This window comes from Bufo bufo, chromosome 4 (assembly GCF_905171765.1).
Source record: "Bufo bufo chromosome 4, aBufBuf1.1, whole genome shotgun sequence".
NCBI classification, from domain to species: Eukaryota; Metazoa; Chordata; class Amphibia; order Anura; family Bufonidae; genus Bufo; species Bufo bufo.
The window spans coordinates 104,402,263-104,420,810 of record NC_053392.1 but is presented as its reverse complement, the minus strand read 5'-3'; the positions used below and the strand labels follow the sequence as shown (position 1 = coordinate 104,420,810).

Genomic DNA, 18,548 nt, shown 5'->3' with positions numbered 1-18,548 from the left:
GCCGATGTTCGTCCATCACTACTCCTGATGTAGAGACAGGGGCGCAACTATAGGGGGTGCAGAGTTAGCAGTCGCTACCAGGCCCAAGAGCCTGAGGGGCCCCAAAGACCCTTGTGCCGCCTAAGAAGACACCAGTATTATAGAAAGTGCATTCTCGTCAATTTACACCTCTGGCTGGAGGAAAGGGGTTAGGTAAAAATTTGGGCATGAGGGTGTGCCATTTCAGTTTTTGCCTCAGGCAGCAAGAAGGCTATGTGCTTCCCTGCCCCTGGCCTCAAAGAACTGAGGGAAGGATGGCCCAAGCTGAACTCTTGCACCAGGGCCCAAGAGCCTTTAGCTACGCCCCTGTGTGGAGAATATATGCCATGGCACACTGCACCAGACACCACCTTTCACTCATTCTTGGCTAGGCCTATTCTCATATCCCTGTGGGTCAATACAGAGGGCTATCCACAGATAACCCCAGGCTATACAAAGCTGGACACAGTACTCTTTTCTGCCAACATAGAATTTCATGCCTATTTTCCATATATTTTACCCTTTGCACTACAAAGGGGGAAATCTGGGGTAACCCTCTTTTACAAATCCACCATATATAGAGCATGCTGCATATTTGAAAATTTGTATGGCTTTATTTAAAAATTTTCAAACCTCATCCACCTTCATTGTACTTTACAAATTTTTGGTACAAAATTCCACAGGGATATTGCACATGGTGATATTAGACTCACCTTTATATTCTCAGCTGTTATAACATTTTGTGATGGAGGTAGGTCACAGGGTGATGTACTTTATCACTACTAGAGGTAATCTATGATGCACATGAAATTTCATGGGAGCATACTGTTTCATACGTCTGTAGTTTTCCTAAATTGCTGGTGCATGAAACAACAGATAGAGTAATCATCCAGGGAACACTAGCGGTGATAACACATGATATAGCGATACAATGTACCACAGAAGCTCAGTGAAATAATCAGTGCTAAGCTTGACTAGTTGACTTATATTTTTGTCATACGTCAAGGCTGTGGATACCTTTGGGGCAATTTTTCTTTTTTATTGCAGTGTGTTTATTTTGGATTAAAATAGATTTTTCTAATTAGTCTTTACTAAATATTGCCTGCCGTTTGCCTTCTGCAACCTTCAGGTTTCCACTGATTCTGCAGACTGTTCTTTCCGCTTCTCAATTAAATCCATCACAGGAGTTGCTTAGACATCTCGATTATGTAGCCCTTGTCTCTACTTTCTTGACATCTTATGAAAACTCATTTACAAGCTGATTTACATGGGCCAACACTCAGGCCAATTATCGAGAACGAACATTGGGACGAACGCTCGTTCTAAATAAATGGCTTGTGTAAAGGTGTTGCAGATCCCCTGATGAACAAACAAATCATTCATTCATCAGTTGAAATGATCTTTCTTGTGACTACCTCTATCATTTTTCCTGGGCAGCAGATTGTGCTTTTTGAACAGGGATCTACTCCGAAAAACAATGATTTTGTTTGGGGACAGGCGATTGCAGTAGCCATCGTTCGTCCTCATGTGCTGGAGATGATCGCTGCATGTAAATGTACCGATTCACCTCCACTGACGAGCAGGCGATTGTTAGGGAGGAATGGTTCCTTCCCGACAATTGCAGCGTCAGCCATACTCTTATCATTTTGAATACAATTTAGTGTTTGATAACTATCTGGAAAGTAGAGCTAAAGGCTGCAGATCAATCTGTCAGAGCAGCTCTCTGTTGGATTTCAGTTAGAAGTAGAAAGAACAGTCTGCAGATTCAGTGAGACCTTGAAGGCTGCAGAGGGCAAATGGTTAAAAATGTTTAAAAAAAACAATTGGAAAAATGCTTTTAGCCCCCAAAAAGCATAATATACTACTATTACTACTACTGCTATTACTACTACTACTACTACTACTACTACTACTAAACTACTGCCGCTGCTAATAATAGTAGTAGTAGTAGTAGTAATAATAATAATAGTAGTAGTAATAATAATAAATACCCACAAAGATGTCCAGAACATCAATATTGCAATATTTCAGTAAATTGTAATAAAATGACGTGCTTCTTCTGTATTGCATTTGATATAACTGTATCTAGACACCTGACCTAAAATGTATTAAAGAACAGTATAATAAAAAGAGACAGACAACTATTAAATGGATAGAAGCCAGAATTGTTTAATGTATTCAAAGTACATAAAAAAAAAAATGAATTCTAAATTACATCAATTCATAAGAAAGAAGTATAAGGCTGCCTCATTTTCCTTCCACACTGTGACAATGATCCCTCTTCAGCATGATATATTTGGATGACGATCTGCTGCAGACACCATCGATCAATTAAGCCAAGATTTTGTTTTGTCCGTGAATAATTTGCCAAATTTTCTATATGTTTCCTTGCCCCTTTCAAAATTCTGTTTACAACCTAATTTTAAAATGAATAATTATTGCCATTTCAGAGAATAAATCATTGGCAACCGTTCAGATTACGCTGGCCACGCTCTTGCTTGGCTTCTCTCCAGAGTCCTTGTACAAGGGAGTATCCCTTGTCAGAAACCTGATAGACCCTCGTGCGAGGAAGCCTCTGATAACGGAAACCTTAGATCAGTTTTGTGACAGTAAGATGAATTGCTGGAGATGTCTTGAATACTGGGATGAATAGGACAGAGGTTGAGCTTCCCAGCAGAAGCTGTCATAAAATCTATGTTTTTATCAGGGGATGATTAATACCGTCCCCTTAAAAGCCCTGTTATGATAAATAGTGCCTGTCTCCATAAGGTTATCATCTTTGGTGACACTGATGGTATCTTGGACAGGTATGCTTCCCTCTGCTTTGTTGTCCCTCTTTAAATGTCACCATCTTCTCTATCTCGTTTAAGGTCCACCATCTGCTCCACATAACCCAATATCGACTGTCAATGAGACATCCGTCATTATGGAGTGGAGCCCCCCAGAGGACTCAGGAGGCCGTAAGGATGTCACATATAACATTCACTGCAGAAGGTGCCAACTGGAAGGACAGAAATGTAGCCCATGTGGAAGTGGGATCCATTATATACCACGGCAATTTGGTTTGTCCCACCCTCGTGTGCTCATCACAGATCTGCTGCCTTACACCAACTATACGTTTGATATTGAGGCTTTGAATGGCGTCTCTGAGCTGAGCTCTGGGCCTAAGCAATTCATTTCAGTCAATATTACTACAAGTCAAGTAGGTGAGAAATATTCCTTTAACCATACAAATGGAAGCATTTTTGGTAAATGGTGAACATGACTTTGATACATCTAATGATATACCATTGGTGGCCGTTATGAGGGCGGGGAGGGCAAGGTCTATGGGATTCAACCATATTTACTTACTGACTATCATTATTTAATTTTATTTTTTTCAAATTGTGAGAAGAACACAGATTCGAGACTATAAACTGAAATTCTCATACAAATGCAGACAGATCAATGCATAATGGAAGCATCAAGGTCACTTATTATGTACAAATGTAGTACCCATCACATTTACTTCTGTTCTTTTATACAATGAACCCATCTTATACATAGTAGAAATACAAATATACCATGAACAGCAAAGAATTTGCTTAGGCAAGAATTCCAGAGGAGCACGTATTGCCTATAAGCCTCCTCATGCCGATTAAGGCATGCTCCATAAGGAGAGATAGTAGTACCCCCAAATCTAGGCAAGGAAAGGTACTATATGAATATAATGGATGTGTGCTATTGAAGGGGTTGTATGCTATGAACTGTCCTTAGTTCTTGGACAGGTCTCTTGACAATATGCAGATCAAAAAATATTCTTCTTCTGGGACCTCCTTAAATCCATATTAAAGCTATATTCTGTAAGGAAACCTGCAATATCTCTTCAATTTCCCTGTAGCACCACCACAGGGAACATAAAGTATTACTGAATCCTTCAGAATTAAATCTTCATGCCCACTACATGGCAACTAAAGGTTTCAAGAGATTGGATGGAATTAATGAAATTTAAGAAAAATAGTTAAAATAAGTCCTGAATTCTGTACTAAATTACCTTTACATAACGTTTTAGCTCTCTGCTTAGTATTCTGCTTGAGGGATATGTTTGAATAACCGAAATTGGCACTCAGACATATTCCTTGGTACATCCATTCAATTTAACAAGGCAAACTATCTGTTTAAGGCTTTGGAGGACACAATTGCATAGTCTTACCAAGGTATTTTGTCCTAAAAAATGACATTCAAATGGAAGCCAGGTCAAGCAGAGTACGAAATTTTTGAACTAATTTTGCTTCATTAAATTGGATGAAACCACTAAGGGAAATGTTTAAATACCGTTTTCAGTCCTTATATTTATCCCCAGGCAGAATGCTCAGCAGAAAGCTGAAACATGATGTGAATGGCCCCTGTTTTTCATGCAGATCTCCAAATCTCTGGCTTCCCTTCACACAGCCATTGAATTAAATAATATAATTCTGCTAAGGACCCCAGGTATTGGCCTCAGCCTCTCAATTATTTTTAAGGGCATCATATAATATAGTTCTCCTCCAGTGGCCACTGTAGGAGAAATATGTGTCCACCTGCAGCTTTGTTAAATGGCCAGCGGGTTCTCGATTAGAGAAGGGTATATCTGCACCTATTTTTGGCTTCTTTAATGGGTCACAGAGTTTACATAAAACTTTTTAGATGTCATACAGACATATTAAAGATTTTGATAGGTGGGAGTCTGAGACCCTCACTGGTTGCAAGAACGGGAGAGAGAAGTGCTCACATGACCAGTGTTGGACTGGGGTGCCCTCGAGCCCACCAGTAAAATTCATTCTGGGGGCCCTCTCTACAGCTACATGAAAAAACAAATTACTCACACATCTCCAGGCAGAAGCAAGATTCTCAAGATGATTGATTATTACAGGGGTCCTTGCAGTGACTTTGACAAGACAGGACCCTGGGGAAAGAGGACAGTGGTTAGTCTTCTTCTATACCTAGATTTCATCTCAGCCATCTGATGTATCTATAATAATAAACTGGGTAGTCTCTTAAATAATATACCCAGTTTTTTATATGGATGCATAGGTTGGTTGAGGTGCTGTATGCTGCCCATGTGTATGTAGTTCAGTCAGTCTACTGTATCTTGTGCCAGTTGTGCAAGGGGTTGAGACTGGACCCTTGCTCAGGGGCCCACCTGGGGATTCACCTGACCCCCTGTGGGTGAGTCCAAGCCTGCACATAACATTCTTTCTCTTCACAGCAAAATATAGAATCAAGACAGGCTCTTAGACTTTCTATTGAGTCTGTCTTGCTTCCTCTCCTGCAGCGAGGAGAGAGAGAGCTTGAGATGCGAGCACTTCTCTACCTTCTTTCTAGCAATCAATGCTCAGACCCCCACCGATCAAAACCTTTGATATGTTGCTATGAAATATCAACCATTTTATGAAAACTCAGTGACCCTTTAATATTTTCGTATTGTACTACATAGGACTTTCTAAATAATAGAGACAAAAAGAAAGACATGGTTGAAATAGTAATCACTTAAACATGTACACATCTTTCTTTTAGTAAGAATTACAGTAAATTCATACAACCATGTCGAAGAATTTTCATGCAAAATCTTGATGTGAAATAAATAGCAGTTTTATTTCTTGTAGCGTTAGGTTACTGTATTTTATTTCACTACTGTTTATTTTTATATTTGTTTTCAGTATAATTTTTTTCATTTAAATGTAATTTTCCTTCAAAATATTTCAAAGAAAAAGTATGATCCATATCATGTTATATATTTAGTGGTTCCATGGCGAACTGGGAAGGGAATTCTTGAAGAATAATTGTCACCTGTATTAACCTTTATAAGCTTAAAAACACTCATTCTTTTAATTTCTTCCTTAGTCAACGTAATCCTGAAAGAACGAAAGAGCAAAGACAGCGTCACTTTGGCTTTTCAAGGACCAGAAAAGACTAAAAATGTGGTGGTGGAATACGAAGTAATCTACTATGAGAAGGTCGGTGCCACAAGTTTATGTTCATTGTCCCACTGGGAATATCAGTAGAAACTGATTTGTATTTGCTATTTTATATTCCCTGCAGAATCAAAAGGAGCAAAATTATACAATATTGAAAACCAAATCAACTTTTATGACTGTGGACGGCCTAAAACCTGGAACCACTTATGTGTTCAGAGTCCGGGCTCACACAGTGGGTGGTCAAGGAATTTATGGGGGAGAAATAGAATTGGAAACAAGTACGGAAGGTAAATTATATGTTTTATTACATAAAGTTTATTTGTCTGTTACTCATCACTTATATTCATATTCACTCATATACATCACTCATACACATATTCAAGAGATAAGGAAATACACATACCATATTTTTCAGACTATGAGAAGCACCTAGGATTTGGAGGAGGAAAATAAAAATATATATATTTTCCATCAGACCTTAAATCAGACCCCCATTCTTCATCAGACCTCATATAATTAACCCTATAGCAGTATTCCTTTGCGCTACTGTTCTATTGGTCGTCATGAGCATCCCACTTCAGAAGGAGATGTGATACATGAAGGTGTCAGACAATGTGATAATACTAGAATGTGCTAGATAATAAGCACATCTGAGAGGGTGTTAGATTGAAATAAAGTGTGAGACAAAACAGATGCTCCCTGATTTTGTTCTCTTCTTGTTTACTGCCTGGAATGCCATATACCATGTTGACCCAACAGTGAAATTAATTCGCTTACAAACTTTTATTTCCTGACCTATTTATAAATGAGTGATTTCCAGTGCATTAACCAACTAACCTAATCGCATCTATGGATTTTGGTCTATGCGAGCCACTCAATCCAACGTTGCCCACATATCCAGCTCATTGGCAAATTAACCAAATTGAATGAATAATGAATGTAATCTCAAATTGGACCCATTTACAAGGTGCCATTTTTTTTAACATTCTCCAATTTAGTAGCATGAACAGCGTTTCTTTTGTTAGTTGCCTTTGCTCTGGTTCATAGAGCACAGAAGTGCCATGATGTCTATTAGCCCTAAACAGACATATGGTGGAGGTGGAAATGCGAAAACCCCTTTATGTATTCAGTTAAAGGGGTTTTCCCATGAATAATATTCTACGTTTTTCAAACCAGCCCCTGGATCCGAATACTTTTTTAATTGCATGTAATTAAAAATGTAGTATAGGCACTGAGTTATTCACTGAACTCTACTCTTTTTCTAATTTCTCTGCCCTGCTCACTGAGATGGAAGCACGTGCACAGTTCCATGTTTCAACTGCCACCAAATTCAAATAACCTATGAAGAACTAGACCTAACAGCAGGGCACACCCAGTATTACCTATAAACCTACTGATAAGACAGTGTTAAAGCCCAAAATAAAAGCAATCAAGTAATAAAATATATTCCATATTAAGTTTAAATTAAAAAACATACACTTTTTCAAAAATTGGAGGAATCCACACAAAGTAGGTAATCAGAATTCATGTGAGGGACACACTCAGGGCAATATTAGGTCAAACAGATTTAATGGCCCACAAAAGGACACAGAGGACACTGGTATCAATAGGTCAAACAAAGCAACCCAGAAGATTGCAAATAAGAAAAGTGAAAATCCCCTGACGAAGCTCGTTTGCGAAATGCGTTGGGTGAGTGAGGGCATCTCACTGGTATATCTATTCCATAGACATATTCACGTCTTACCCATTCTATAGGTCCTTTTGTATGCACTTTGCTTTTTTGCAATCTTCTGGGTTGCTTTGTTCGACCTATTGATGCCAGTGTCCTGTGTGTCCTTTTGTGGGACATTGAATCTGTTTGACCTAATATTTATGTCTGCCCTGAGTGTGTCCCTCACATGAATTCTGATCACCTACTTTGTGTGGATTCCTCCAATGTTTTAATCAATGCATGTTTTTTAATTTATACTTAATAAAGAATATATTTTATTACTTGATTGCTTTTTTCTGGGCTTTAACACTGTCTTCTCAGTAGGCTTATATGACACCAACTGCAATAGAAGGATACGCTCACTAAACTGCCAGCTTGAAATAATCTAGCAGAGAAATTGGAGCAATGGATGGGGAGATACCTGGGTTCATGTGAGGTACAGGGCTGGTTCTAGCTTTGTTAAAAAGAGGCTGTCATATATTACAATATATGTACTTTATGCACTATATTTCGGATTTTCATTTTTTTTACATTAATCATGGGATAGCCCATTTAGGCAGGTAAAAAACAGGTACAGTATGCATCAACTTGTCTTCAAGAAACTTTTGGTGGTCTAATCTTATGAGATGTTAGTTTATGATCCATGCATTCTTGTTATTATAAATGTTTTCTTTGCACCTGATATGTACTTGAAACTGATCTTGGGTATTGTATGATTGATAACGGCACAATGAATATGTTTTCATATAATCTTCAATGTAAGCCCCTGATTCCCGGAACAACCGATGTATGAGGAGCTTTTTCTGAATAGGAATTAATGTTCCCAGAGGATCTGTGTAATCTTGTGACATCCGGTATTTAATCCGAAATATAGACTGATTTGCCGTTATTTGCCATGATTAATGGATTCCCTTAGGAATATTTTGGAAAACATCCACTAATCTCTCCTGCATTCTGTATTCTAATGTCTGAATGGAATTTACTTGTGATCCATCATTAAGAATACTCAGGATTATGTCATTTAGTTAGCAGCTGATATGACAATATTTTGTCTTATTCTCATGTTCAGAAGTCAAAATTTTTGAGATCATTTAGAATTTAAAAGATTGATGATAATTAAGTTACACTCCATTATAATTCCATTAATTGCAGACTACACAAGAAAGATATCCCGTATCGGTGTGCATCGGTCATACAGGGCTTTTGTTGTACTGAAATTTGAAATCTAGACCTTGAATATATAGTAGATGCTTTGTCTACATTTTTTCTCCTTATGGCGTTCTTATTTGTATATGGTATGCAGGGTCACTTGTATAGAAAATGGGATCTGGGTGCCTAAACAATACTTCCATATAGTATCCAAACAATACTATTTTATAGTGTACTCATAACACTGCCCTATCATGTCTACACATGATACTGCCTAGGGATGAGCAAATCGACTTCAGATGGTACATCCGGAGTCGATTCGCAAAAAACTTTGCTGTAATACTGTACTGAGTTCCCGCTCTGTACAGTATTAGAATGTATTGGCTCAGATGAGCCGACGTTATTACCCGAGTTTAGTACCAAGGTTTTTTACAGTAACAATTGATTCCCGAAGTTATTACACGAAGTCTCGCATAACTCTGCGAAGTAATAACTTCAGCTCTTTGGAGCCAATACATTCTAAGGGTACTTTCACACTAGCATTTTTCTTTTCCGGCATAGCGTTCCGTCCTATGGGCTCAATACCGGGAAAAAACCGATCAGTTTTATCCTAATGCATTCTGAATAGAGAGCAATCCGTTCAGTATGCATCAGGATGTCTTCAGTTCAGTCACTGTACGGTTTTTTGGAGAAAATACCGCAGTATGTCGGATCCGGCATTATTTTACATTGAAATGCATTAATGCCGGATCCGTCCCTAAGTGTTCCGGAAAAACTAATCCGGTTTTGCGGTCTGCGCATGCGCAGACCTTTAAAAATGTGAAAAAGAGAAATACCGGATCTGTTTTTTCCGGATGACAACCGGAGAGACGGATCCGGTATTGCAATACATTTGTGAGACGGATCCGCATCCAGATCCGTCTACAAATGGTATCCATTTGCATACAGTTTGCCGGATCCGACGCTAGTGTGAAAGTACCCTAATACTGTGTCTGTACAGTATTACAACAACATTTTTTGTGAATCGACTTCGGATGTACCATCCGAGATCGATTCGCTCATCCCTAATACTGGCCATCATACAGCCTACCTAATACCACCATATAGATTGGTAAGGAACAGGAGAGACTAAGTGAATGAAAGCGATTTAAAAGCTCTCTCTGCTCCCTATCCCTTCATCCACATCTTCTGTCATCCCTTGGTTGAACTCGATGGACATATGTCTGTAATATGTCTTTTTGTTGGGTACAACATTCAGTGTCACTGAGTGCTCTGCAGATTACTGGAACTGACAGTGAAGCAGAATGTTTCCTGCTCCACCATCAGGTTCCTGTGTGTTCCACCGCTGAGACACTTAAGAAAAGGAGGACTTCTTGCCCAGTTTGCTACCGTTATATCTAAAATAAAAAAATAACCAATTGAAATATTGTTAATTTCAAATATCCTATTTGTCTCCATGGTTATAGACTACACTCAAAGCCACTGTAGTCTGATCCTGCAGTTATGCTTTTTCAATCATCTGTACCATACCATACTAACATACAGATCGGCCCAAACTTACCTTTTCACAAATTTCTTTAGGGACGTCAGTTTCTCATGATACTAATTCAATACAGTATTGTGACATTCTAGCAAAACCCTTAATAATATGCAAATCACATCACAACAATTGGGTGGCCACATATAGACACATGTAGTGTAAACATCTCCCGAAAGTGTCTTGCGAAATCAAAGCTGGTAAACTCGCACCACTCATCTCAGGATATGTGAAGCAAAGAAGAAAGGTAAGGAAGGACACAGAACATTCGGTGGGTAGGGGGCAGATAGAAAAAGTAATATTTCTTCAGAATCTGACTACAACGAGTTTATTTGTAGTCTGTAACCATGGAGACACATGGGATATTTTTTTATCAAGACTATTTGCAAAGTTTCCTAATTTTTAGATTCTAGATGATATTGGACAAAAAAGGTTGCAGAGGTGGATACACTCTCTATGGTAACAATAATTTGGCAAATATAAATACCGCCACATGCATTATTGAACTTTCTGACACTCTTTTCATATATATATAACCTTATAAATATAGAGAAAATGTGATTATCACTGTTGCTTTTGGGGTATTTGCTTGTCAATAGTATGGCCTCCATATGCTTGAGTGGGTTACCTCTTGAGGCTTTACATTTAGACATCACACAGGTAGGATAACTAGATCATTATGACATTAGCTCATTGGTGACAGTGATTGAATGGAGCGAATACAAGCTATGTACAACACTGCTGAATATGTTGGACAGGGCATAACTTGAAGCCCCTGGGTCCCAATTCAAAATCTGTGACTGGACCCCCTTTGACAAGGCCCTGGTGGGACTGCTACCTCTGCATACTGTATAGCTAGGACTTTGATATTGGAGCTATAGATATAAAGCCAACATTGTAACATAACTTTTGTTGCTTATGACCATGAAATATAAACTATGTACAGTAAGTCTATTTGCTTATCGTGTATTTCTTTGTTTCAGATATGATCGCCATAACAGATCCTAACCAGATTACTATTTTGGCTATATCTGTGGCTGGAGGGATCATTCTGCTCATTTTCCTGGTGACCTGTTTCTTTGTCAGTGGAAGGTAAACACTTTGTGCAGATTATTACATTTCGTAGTATTATACAGTATGTATGCTTTGGTATACACTAAGAGCTCAAAATGCCATTTGAGTACTTTTAGGGTATGATTACCTGCTATTTACTTAGGACACAGCTGTCCGTGACTACAGTTTAGCTACAGTGTCCACAGGGAGTGTGAGGTAGTCAGAGACACGCCCCCTGTCTTATTGCTTCAGGCTGCTGCTCCTTTCCTTCTTAGACTGGGTGCTGACTATAGATACCAGTCAATCATAGGCTCACCAGTAAGCCAGAACACAAGGGGACGGGGGGGACGGGGGGACGGGGGCGATTTCTACCATAGGAAGGGAAGAATCATTACAAAGGGTAAAATCTGATGTGAAATTCTTCATCTTTGTGCAGCAGAAGAGAGCTTGCTGAGGATTTGAAAATATGTGCAAATATTTCCTTCAGTGTGGGAATAGGAGTTTAAAAATTCCGTTGACTTACACTGTGCTGTAGTTTGCTGTGAATTCTCCATTTGATAGCCGCACAAAATATCTGCACTAGATTCACTCTTTACAAACATGAATTTAAGGGGTTTTCTGGGACTTAGATATGAAAGACATCTTCTCAGGACAAGTCATCAATATCACACTGGTGGGAGTGTGAAACGTGGCACCACCAGTGGTTAGCTGTGGTTCCGGAAGCTGACAGTGTATAAAGCTGGAGGCAGAAGGCTATGTACACTGTATAGTTTCCAGTGTAGGTATACTAAAGCTCAGCATCCATTCACTTGAAGTACCCCAGCAGAGTCTTCTGCTTCTGGTTCCATCCACTGTATAGTTTCCGGCTGCTCAAAGAAGCTCGTATTGATAACCAACTAGTCACCAACCTTCTATTGATGCCCTGTCCTGAGGATAGGTCATCAATATCTAAGTCCCGGAAACCCGTTGCCCGGCCGTGCCCATATTGCGGCCCGCAAACAGTGGGTCCGCAATACACGAGTCCCGGCCTTGTGCACACCGCATCATGGAAGGTGCTGTGCAGAACAGAGGCACGGGACCCCACGGAAGCACTACAGAGCACTTCTGTGGGATTTCTCCCCATACCTCCACACCGCACTGCAAAAGAATAGAACTTGTTAGGGAACGCAGCCTATCACATCACATATTCACAACACAAACTTCATAAGACTAATCCTTTGTCTGTCTGGATTATCATTGTCAATGAGGAATTCTCCTCCTCTCATTGATATAAGTCATGATATGGCTGCAGTGCTCTCTTTGTCTCCTGCAGCATCGAGTCAAGGTAACCTTGCAGCGGTTACCTATTTTTACTGATTATGCTATTGATTACTGTGTGCAGTATGATGATTGCTGCTTCTCTTTCAGGAAGATCTTTGCTCTGTTTTCTATCATTGCCTTTCCTGCTAATTCAGCTCTAGTGGTTTATATTGACTCTTTTGTATATTGACTCGTTTGTAAAATGTCGCAGCATAGATATTTACGCTTTGCAAATGTATGAGTAATATTCATTTACTGTATATAGCAGTTAATGATCGGTGAATTACGCCGAATTTCACAAAGAAATTTAATTTGTGACAAATTACCTCATCATGAAGCGCATTCCTTTGTGGGCGCAATGACAGGGGAATGGCGATCGAACCCCTCAGATGCCGCGTTCATTGCTGATTGCGGCATCTTAGGCTACAATTGTGGGCTTTCAGGGGTTAATCCAGTAAAAAAAAAACAACATATCTTATCCATTTGCTTGCGGAGAGGCCTTCGCGGCCATCTTAATTGAAGACACTGCGCAAAATATTGCGTTTTACCTTTTTTTTTATCAGTTCATTTTTTAATATCACATGAACATCATCAAGGATTTCGCAGTTTTTCTTTGTATAGTTGAAAATAAATACCACCACTTACAAAGATATTGGTGTACGCAGACACCCATGACATGGGAGATCAAAATTCCCGTGAACATTACAGCAGTTAAATGATCGAAGTAATGTAACTTTGCATATAATAACACAATAGCACCCTTCCCCTCACCCCACCCCACCCCAACTTGAGCAGAGAGACATCAATGTCTGTAGCGTCTTACCTCTTCACACCATCACTGATAAAAAATTTCCAGAAGTTCGGACTAAAGTCATTTAGTTTGTCTTCGATTCGCCCAACACCAATAGTAGTGGTCATGTCAAGAAAAGTATTGTCCAAGTCTGAAACAGGATCTCTCTGATTACACCCTATATGTAGCTTATAGAAAAACTGTGGACAATGGAATATGTACCATGGAGGCAGCCTATACAGCTGTATGGGGCCATTGGGTAGAGGAAGCCCAGACCTAGTTGTGCTATTTGCTGGTGAACACCTGTAAAGGATTCCCCTCTACATTCCCATCTACATAGGAACTGCATTGTTGGCAAACAAGGGGTTATCATTTCACCCAAGGGTTTTATAAAGAGCATATAGGGAGAAACAAACGCCACCATAATAAATAGCCCAGTAAGATCTTTACGAAGGGGTCCATCTCTTTGTGTATGCCAAATAAAAAGTGGCAATTTGATATGATTTGCTCTTTTATTTGTATTGTACTGTGTTTTGCTGTTGTATGATCCATAATAGATGACTGGGTTGTTTACTGAGTGTTACCGACCTTGTCCTACTCCAGTTCTTATGATTATCTGCAGAGTTCAATTTATTGTAATCTCTATGTTCCTGCTACTACTGACATGAGACCTTGTTGAGATGATCATTGCTCACTCCTGTACTCAAGAAGGGAAGACATGCCATATGTGCAGCCTTTTCAGCTGCACAAGAACCCAGTGCCAATTAAAAAGGTTGTCCAGTTTCATGATATTGATGACCAAGCCTCAGGTTGGCATGCAGGTAAACATTGAAGAGGATGAAGTGCTGGTACCGTATGTGCGCCGCGGCCCCTTCAAACAGCTGATCAGTGGGGGTGCCGTGAGATGGACTCCTTTACTGATCTGATATTGATGTGTCTGAGTTAAAGGGGTTGTTTTTCTCAGAACTTTGAAGGCATATCATTAGGATATGCCATCAAAGTCAGATAGATGTGGGTGCCACTTTTGATTCCTTCACCTATTTCAAGAATGGGGCCCCCGAAAGTGAAGGAGAGGGCATTGTTCATGCACGGTGTGCTCTCCATTCATTTCCATGGGAGTTCTGAAAATATCCAAGCAAGCCTCACCAATCCCTGTCACTGCCGATACGATGCAGTGCTGGTTCCTGCTGCTCCGCACTTAGGACCTCCCAGACTGAAAATGTGGCCAGGTAGTGGTAATGATTTCCAGAGAGTGGGGGCCGTATGACTGAAGGCTCTGACTCTAAATAATTTCTGCCAGATCCGGGGCTGGGATAGTTTATTCATTCTGCCAGATCTGAAACGACGAAAAGGGGGCTTCAGTAGTTTATTCAAGTAGATTAGGCCTAAGGGACCTAAGTGAAGAGCAGCGAGAACCAGTGCAGCATGGTATCGGCAGTGATGGGGGATTGGTGAGGGTGCGTATTGATTATTCTTTATTTTCAACCCATTATGACAATGCTTCTTTTTCAATATTCCTCTGAAAAAAGACCTTTACAATTCACTGCAGTTACTGAAGAAATTCTTAAAGCAAGTGAGGGGTGGACACAGGAGAAGGAATTTTCTGTAAAAGCAAATCATCAGCGTCCATGTATCGCCACTGATTTTTTATAATGCAATGTTTTCACAAGTATTATTCACAGACATGGCAACAGAAAATGTCTATTGATGTGAATTATCATAATGTAGAATAGGCATTGGTGTTGCAGTGAGCCATGCTTTTGTAGATTACACAAGAGGCGGCTCTAGTACAATACTCTATTCATAATCAGCCATTGTTCTTGGTGGCATTTAGGGACCTACAAATTCTTCTTTAGATAAATCTTTTTTTCTCAGTACTAATGAGACTCGGAAGATGAAAGGGATCTCACATTCAATGTTAATGGAAAAACAAAATTCCAACTCAAAGAGGCAGGAGCTAAACGAATGGAGGAGACATGATAGAACCATAAATGTCTTTTACCCACATGTGCTGGTTGAATTTAGTTTGAAGCCTGGAACCTGGAGGTTCATTTACCGACTCATAATGCTTTTGCATCTATAGTGGACTACCGGCTTATCCACAAAGTCAGTCTAAGGGTACGGCTACACACTGGTGCCGCGGCCAGGGTCACAGTGGAATTGCAGTGTAGTGGTGATGCCATAGAAATAAATGGGGTCGCAGCACGAGTCACATGTGTGCCAAGACTGCGACCCCTGAATCGCAAAAATCCAACACTGCTGGATTTTTTGTGATCCTGGGGTCTGAAGCCGTTACACTGTGATCCCACTGTGACCCTTGGTCGCGTCAGTTTTTGCATGACCAAGATCACCATGTAGCCGAGCCCTTAAAGGGGTTGTCTTACTTCAGCAAAGGGCATTTGTCATGTAGACACAGTTAATACAAGGCACAAGTATACAACGTATTGCCTTTGCTGGCATGATTCATTTTTCCATCACATTTTACACTGCTTGTTCCTAGGGGTTACGACCACCCTAAAATTCAGGAGCCATGGCCGTGATTGCACACTATAGGAAAAAGTGCAAACTTCTTTGGTGGCCGAGACTGGGAGGAGAGCACATAGGCCGGCACGGCCACTGCTGCTGGATTGCAAGGTGGTCGCAACACCGGAAAACGAACAGTGTATAATGTGATGGAACAATCACAATACATTAGAAAGTGCCTTAATGCATTAACAACCAGGTAGTTGTCATATGCAGCCATATCATTATAATACACACGTAGAACAGCATACTATGCATGTTAACATTTGATGGCATCAACACCTTCGGAGGAATCACTCCCCGCTCTTACATATTACATTCCTGCTATATGACCAGCGATCATGTGTTATTTACAGCTTCTTGTCCTAGATTAACCTCATTTTAGCATTAGACATGGACGAGTTGTAAATGTAAGCTCGATTCAGTGACCGTGTCATTTTCTGCACTTCTCAGTCATGGTCACAGCAGGATATTTGTAAGGGATAACTATCACACATTTAATCATTGCATTTTAAATTACCGTATTTTTCACCATAGGATGCTCCTGCCCATAAGATGCACTTAGGTTTTAGAGGAGGAAAATAAGAAAAATATATTTTTCAAAAGTCCTCAGATCAGATCCCCAATGTTAAGGTCCTATTACATCTGCAGATGTAGCAGGCGATTGTCGGGAAGGAAGCGTTCCTAGGGCTCAGCTGCTCCCAGGCCATGTGACACATGAACCTGTTGTCACTCGCCTAGGAAAAGTAGAGAGAAGGAGCGCCGCTGCCTTCTCAAACAGCTGATCGGCGGGAGTCCCAGGTGTTGGACCCCCACCAATCAGATACTGATGACCTATCCTATCCATGGCACAGGTCAACAGTATAATAATCTCAGAAATCCACTTTAAAAGTTAAGTTTCTAATTCGCAATACATTCTTTATTTTCTTCCTCTAGTCAGGACAGATGAAAGAGACAAGCGTCCGTAAAGCTCAAAATGCTGTGTAATAATGGTAATGGTAATTTACAATCAATTACATAATGTATATAGATCCTCTCAGTCATCCACGGATTTCCGTTGTTCACTTTTCTTCTTGTTTTGATCCAGACCATTATGGGCAAACATCGTTGGTCAAGGGTGTGCAGCCCCATCTCCACCAGAAGAAGACATCAGTATTACTATGTGGCACTTGGAACATGGGGCACTGTTACAGATCTTGCAACTCAGACCCCAAATTTATACAGATCCCAGATCAGCCCCCAATTTATACAGGCCACAGTCATCCTGCTGCTACTTCCAATACTATGCCAACTGTACTCCCCCATTCCCAAATACACTATACTGTTAGAAATAACAGTGCATACAGATAATCCCCCATAGTAATGGTGCTTCTAGACTGCTCTCAATAGTAATAGTGGCCCTAATAGTGAAAATACTCCCCAAGATTGCCTCCATTAAAAGCAATGCCATCCATAATGTGCCCAATAATAATACCCCTACAGTACCCCAAGTAGTAATAATATAACCATAGTGCCTCCAGTATTTATAAAGCCCCTCCTGCAGTCACACCTGTAGTTCTAATGCCCATCTGCAGGTACAACTCCCCTGCAGTGCCCCCTGTATTATAATGCCCCATGTATTGCCAATATATAATGCTCCTCTCCTTTCCTTTTTCCCCCTGTTTCTTTCCCCCCCCATATTGCTAGTATATAGTGTTGTTTGCCAATTTTTATAGCAAATATTGGCACTTCGAGAATTCACGAATATCTAGAATATAGTGCTATTTCTTCCTAATCGTGAGTATTCTAGATTTTTTTGGAGAACACGAATTCTCGAATTCGCGAAAATATGACGAATATTCGCCCAAATATTCGTGAAATATCGCGAATTCGAATATTGTCCTGCCACTCATCACTGCTAGTATATACATGTCAGTATATTTATAATAATCCCCCTGTAGTGCCAGTATATAATGCTTCTCCCGTAGTGCCAGTATATACAAGGCTCCCACTGTAATGCCAATAGATATATATATATATATATATATATATATACACTGCTCAAAAAAATAAAGGGAACACTTAAACAACACAATGTAACTCCAAGTCAATCACACTTCTGTGAAATCAAACTGTCCACTTAGGAAGCAACACTGAGTGACAATCAATTTCACATGCTGTTGTGCAAATGGGATAGACAACAGGTGGAAATTATAGGCAATTAGCAAGACACCCCCAATAAAGGAGTGGTTCTGCAGGTGGTGATCACAGACCACTTCTCAGTTCCTATGCTTCCTGGCTAATGTTTTGGTCACTTTTGAATGCTGGCGGTGCTTTCACTCTAGTGGTAGCATGAGACGGAGTCTACAACCCACACATGTGGCTCAGGTAGTGCAGCTTATCCAGGATGGCACATCAATGCGAGCTGCACCAAGGCCAGTACATCAGGAGACGTGGAGGAGGCCGTTGGAGGGCAACAACCCAGCAGCAGGACCGCTACCTCCGCCTTTGTGCAAGGAGGAACAGGAGGAGCACTGCCAGAGCCCTGCAAAA

The 18,548-nt window shown here is 40.2% G+C and overlaps 1 protein-coding gene across 1 annotated transcript in view; it reads left to right on the top strand.

The window, feature by feature from the left end:
- LOC120997517 (ephrin type-A receptor 3-like) overlaps window positions 1-18,548 on the top strand; it is a 294,883-nt gene that overhangs the window by 119,728 nt on the left and 156,607 nt on the right. Inside the window, exons 5-8 of the mRNA XM_040427598.1 lie at window positions 2,889-3,224; window positions 5,881-5,993; window positions 6,079-6,241; window positions 11,335-11,443. Coding sequence (XP_040283532.1) covers window positions 2,889-3,224; window positions 5,881-5,993; window positions 6,079-6,241; window positions 11,335-11,443 — 721 coding nt within the window. The remainder of the gene's footprint in view (window positions 1-2,888; window positions 3,225-5,880; window positions 5,994-6,078; window positions 6,242-11,334; window positions 11,444-18,548) is intronic.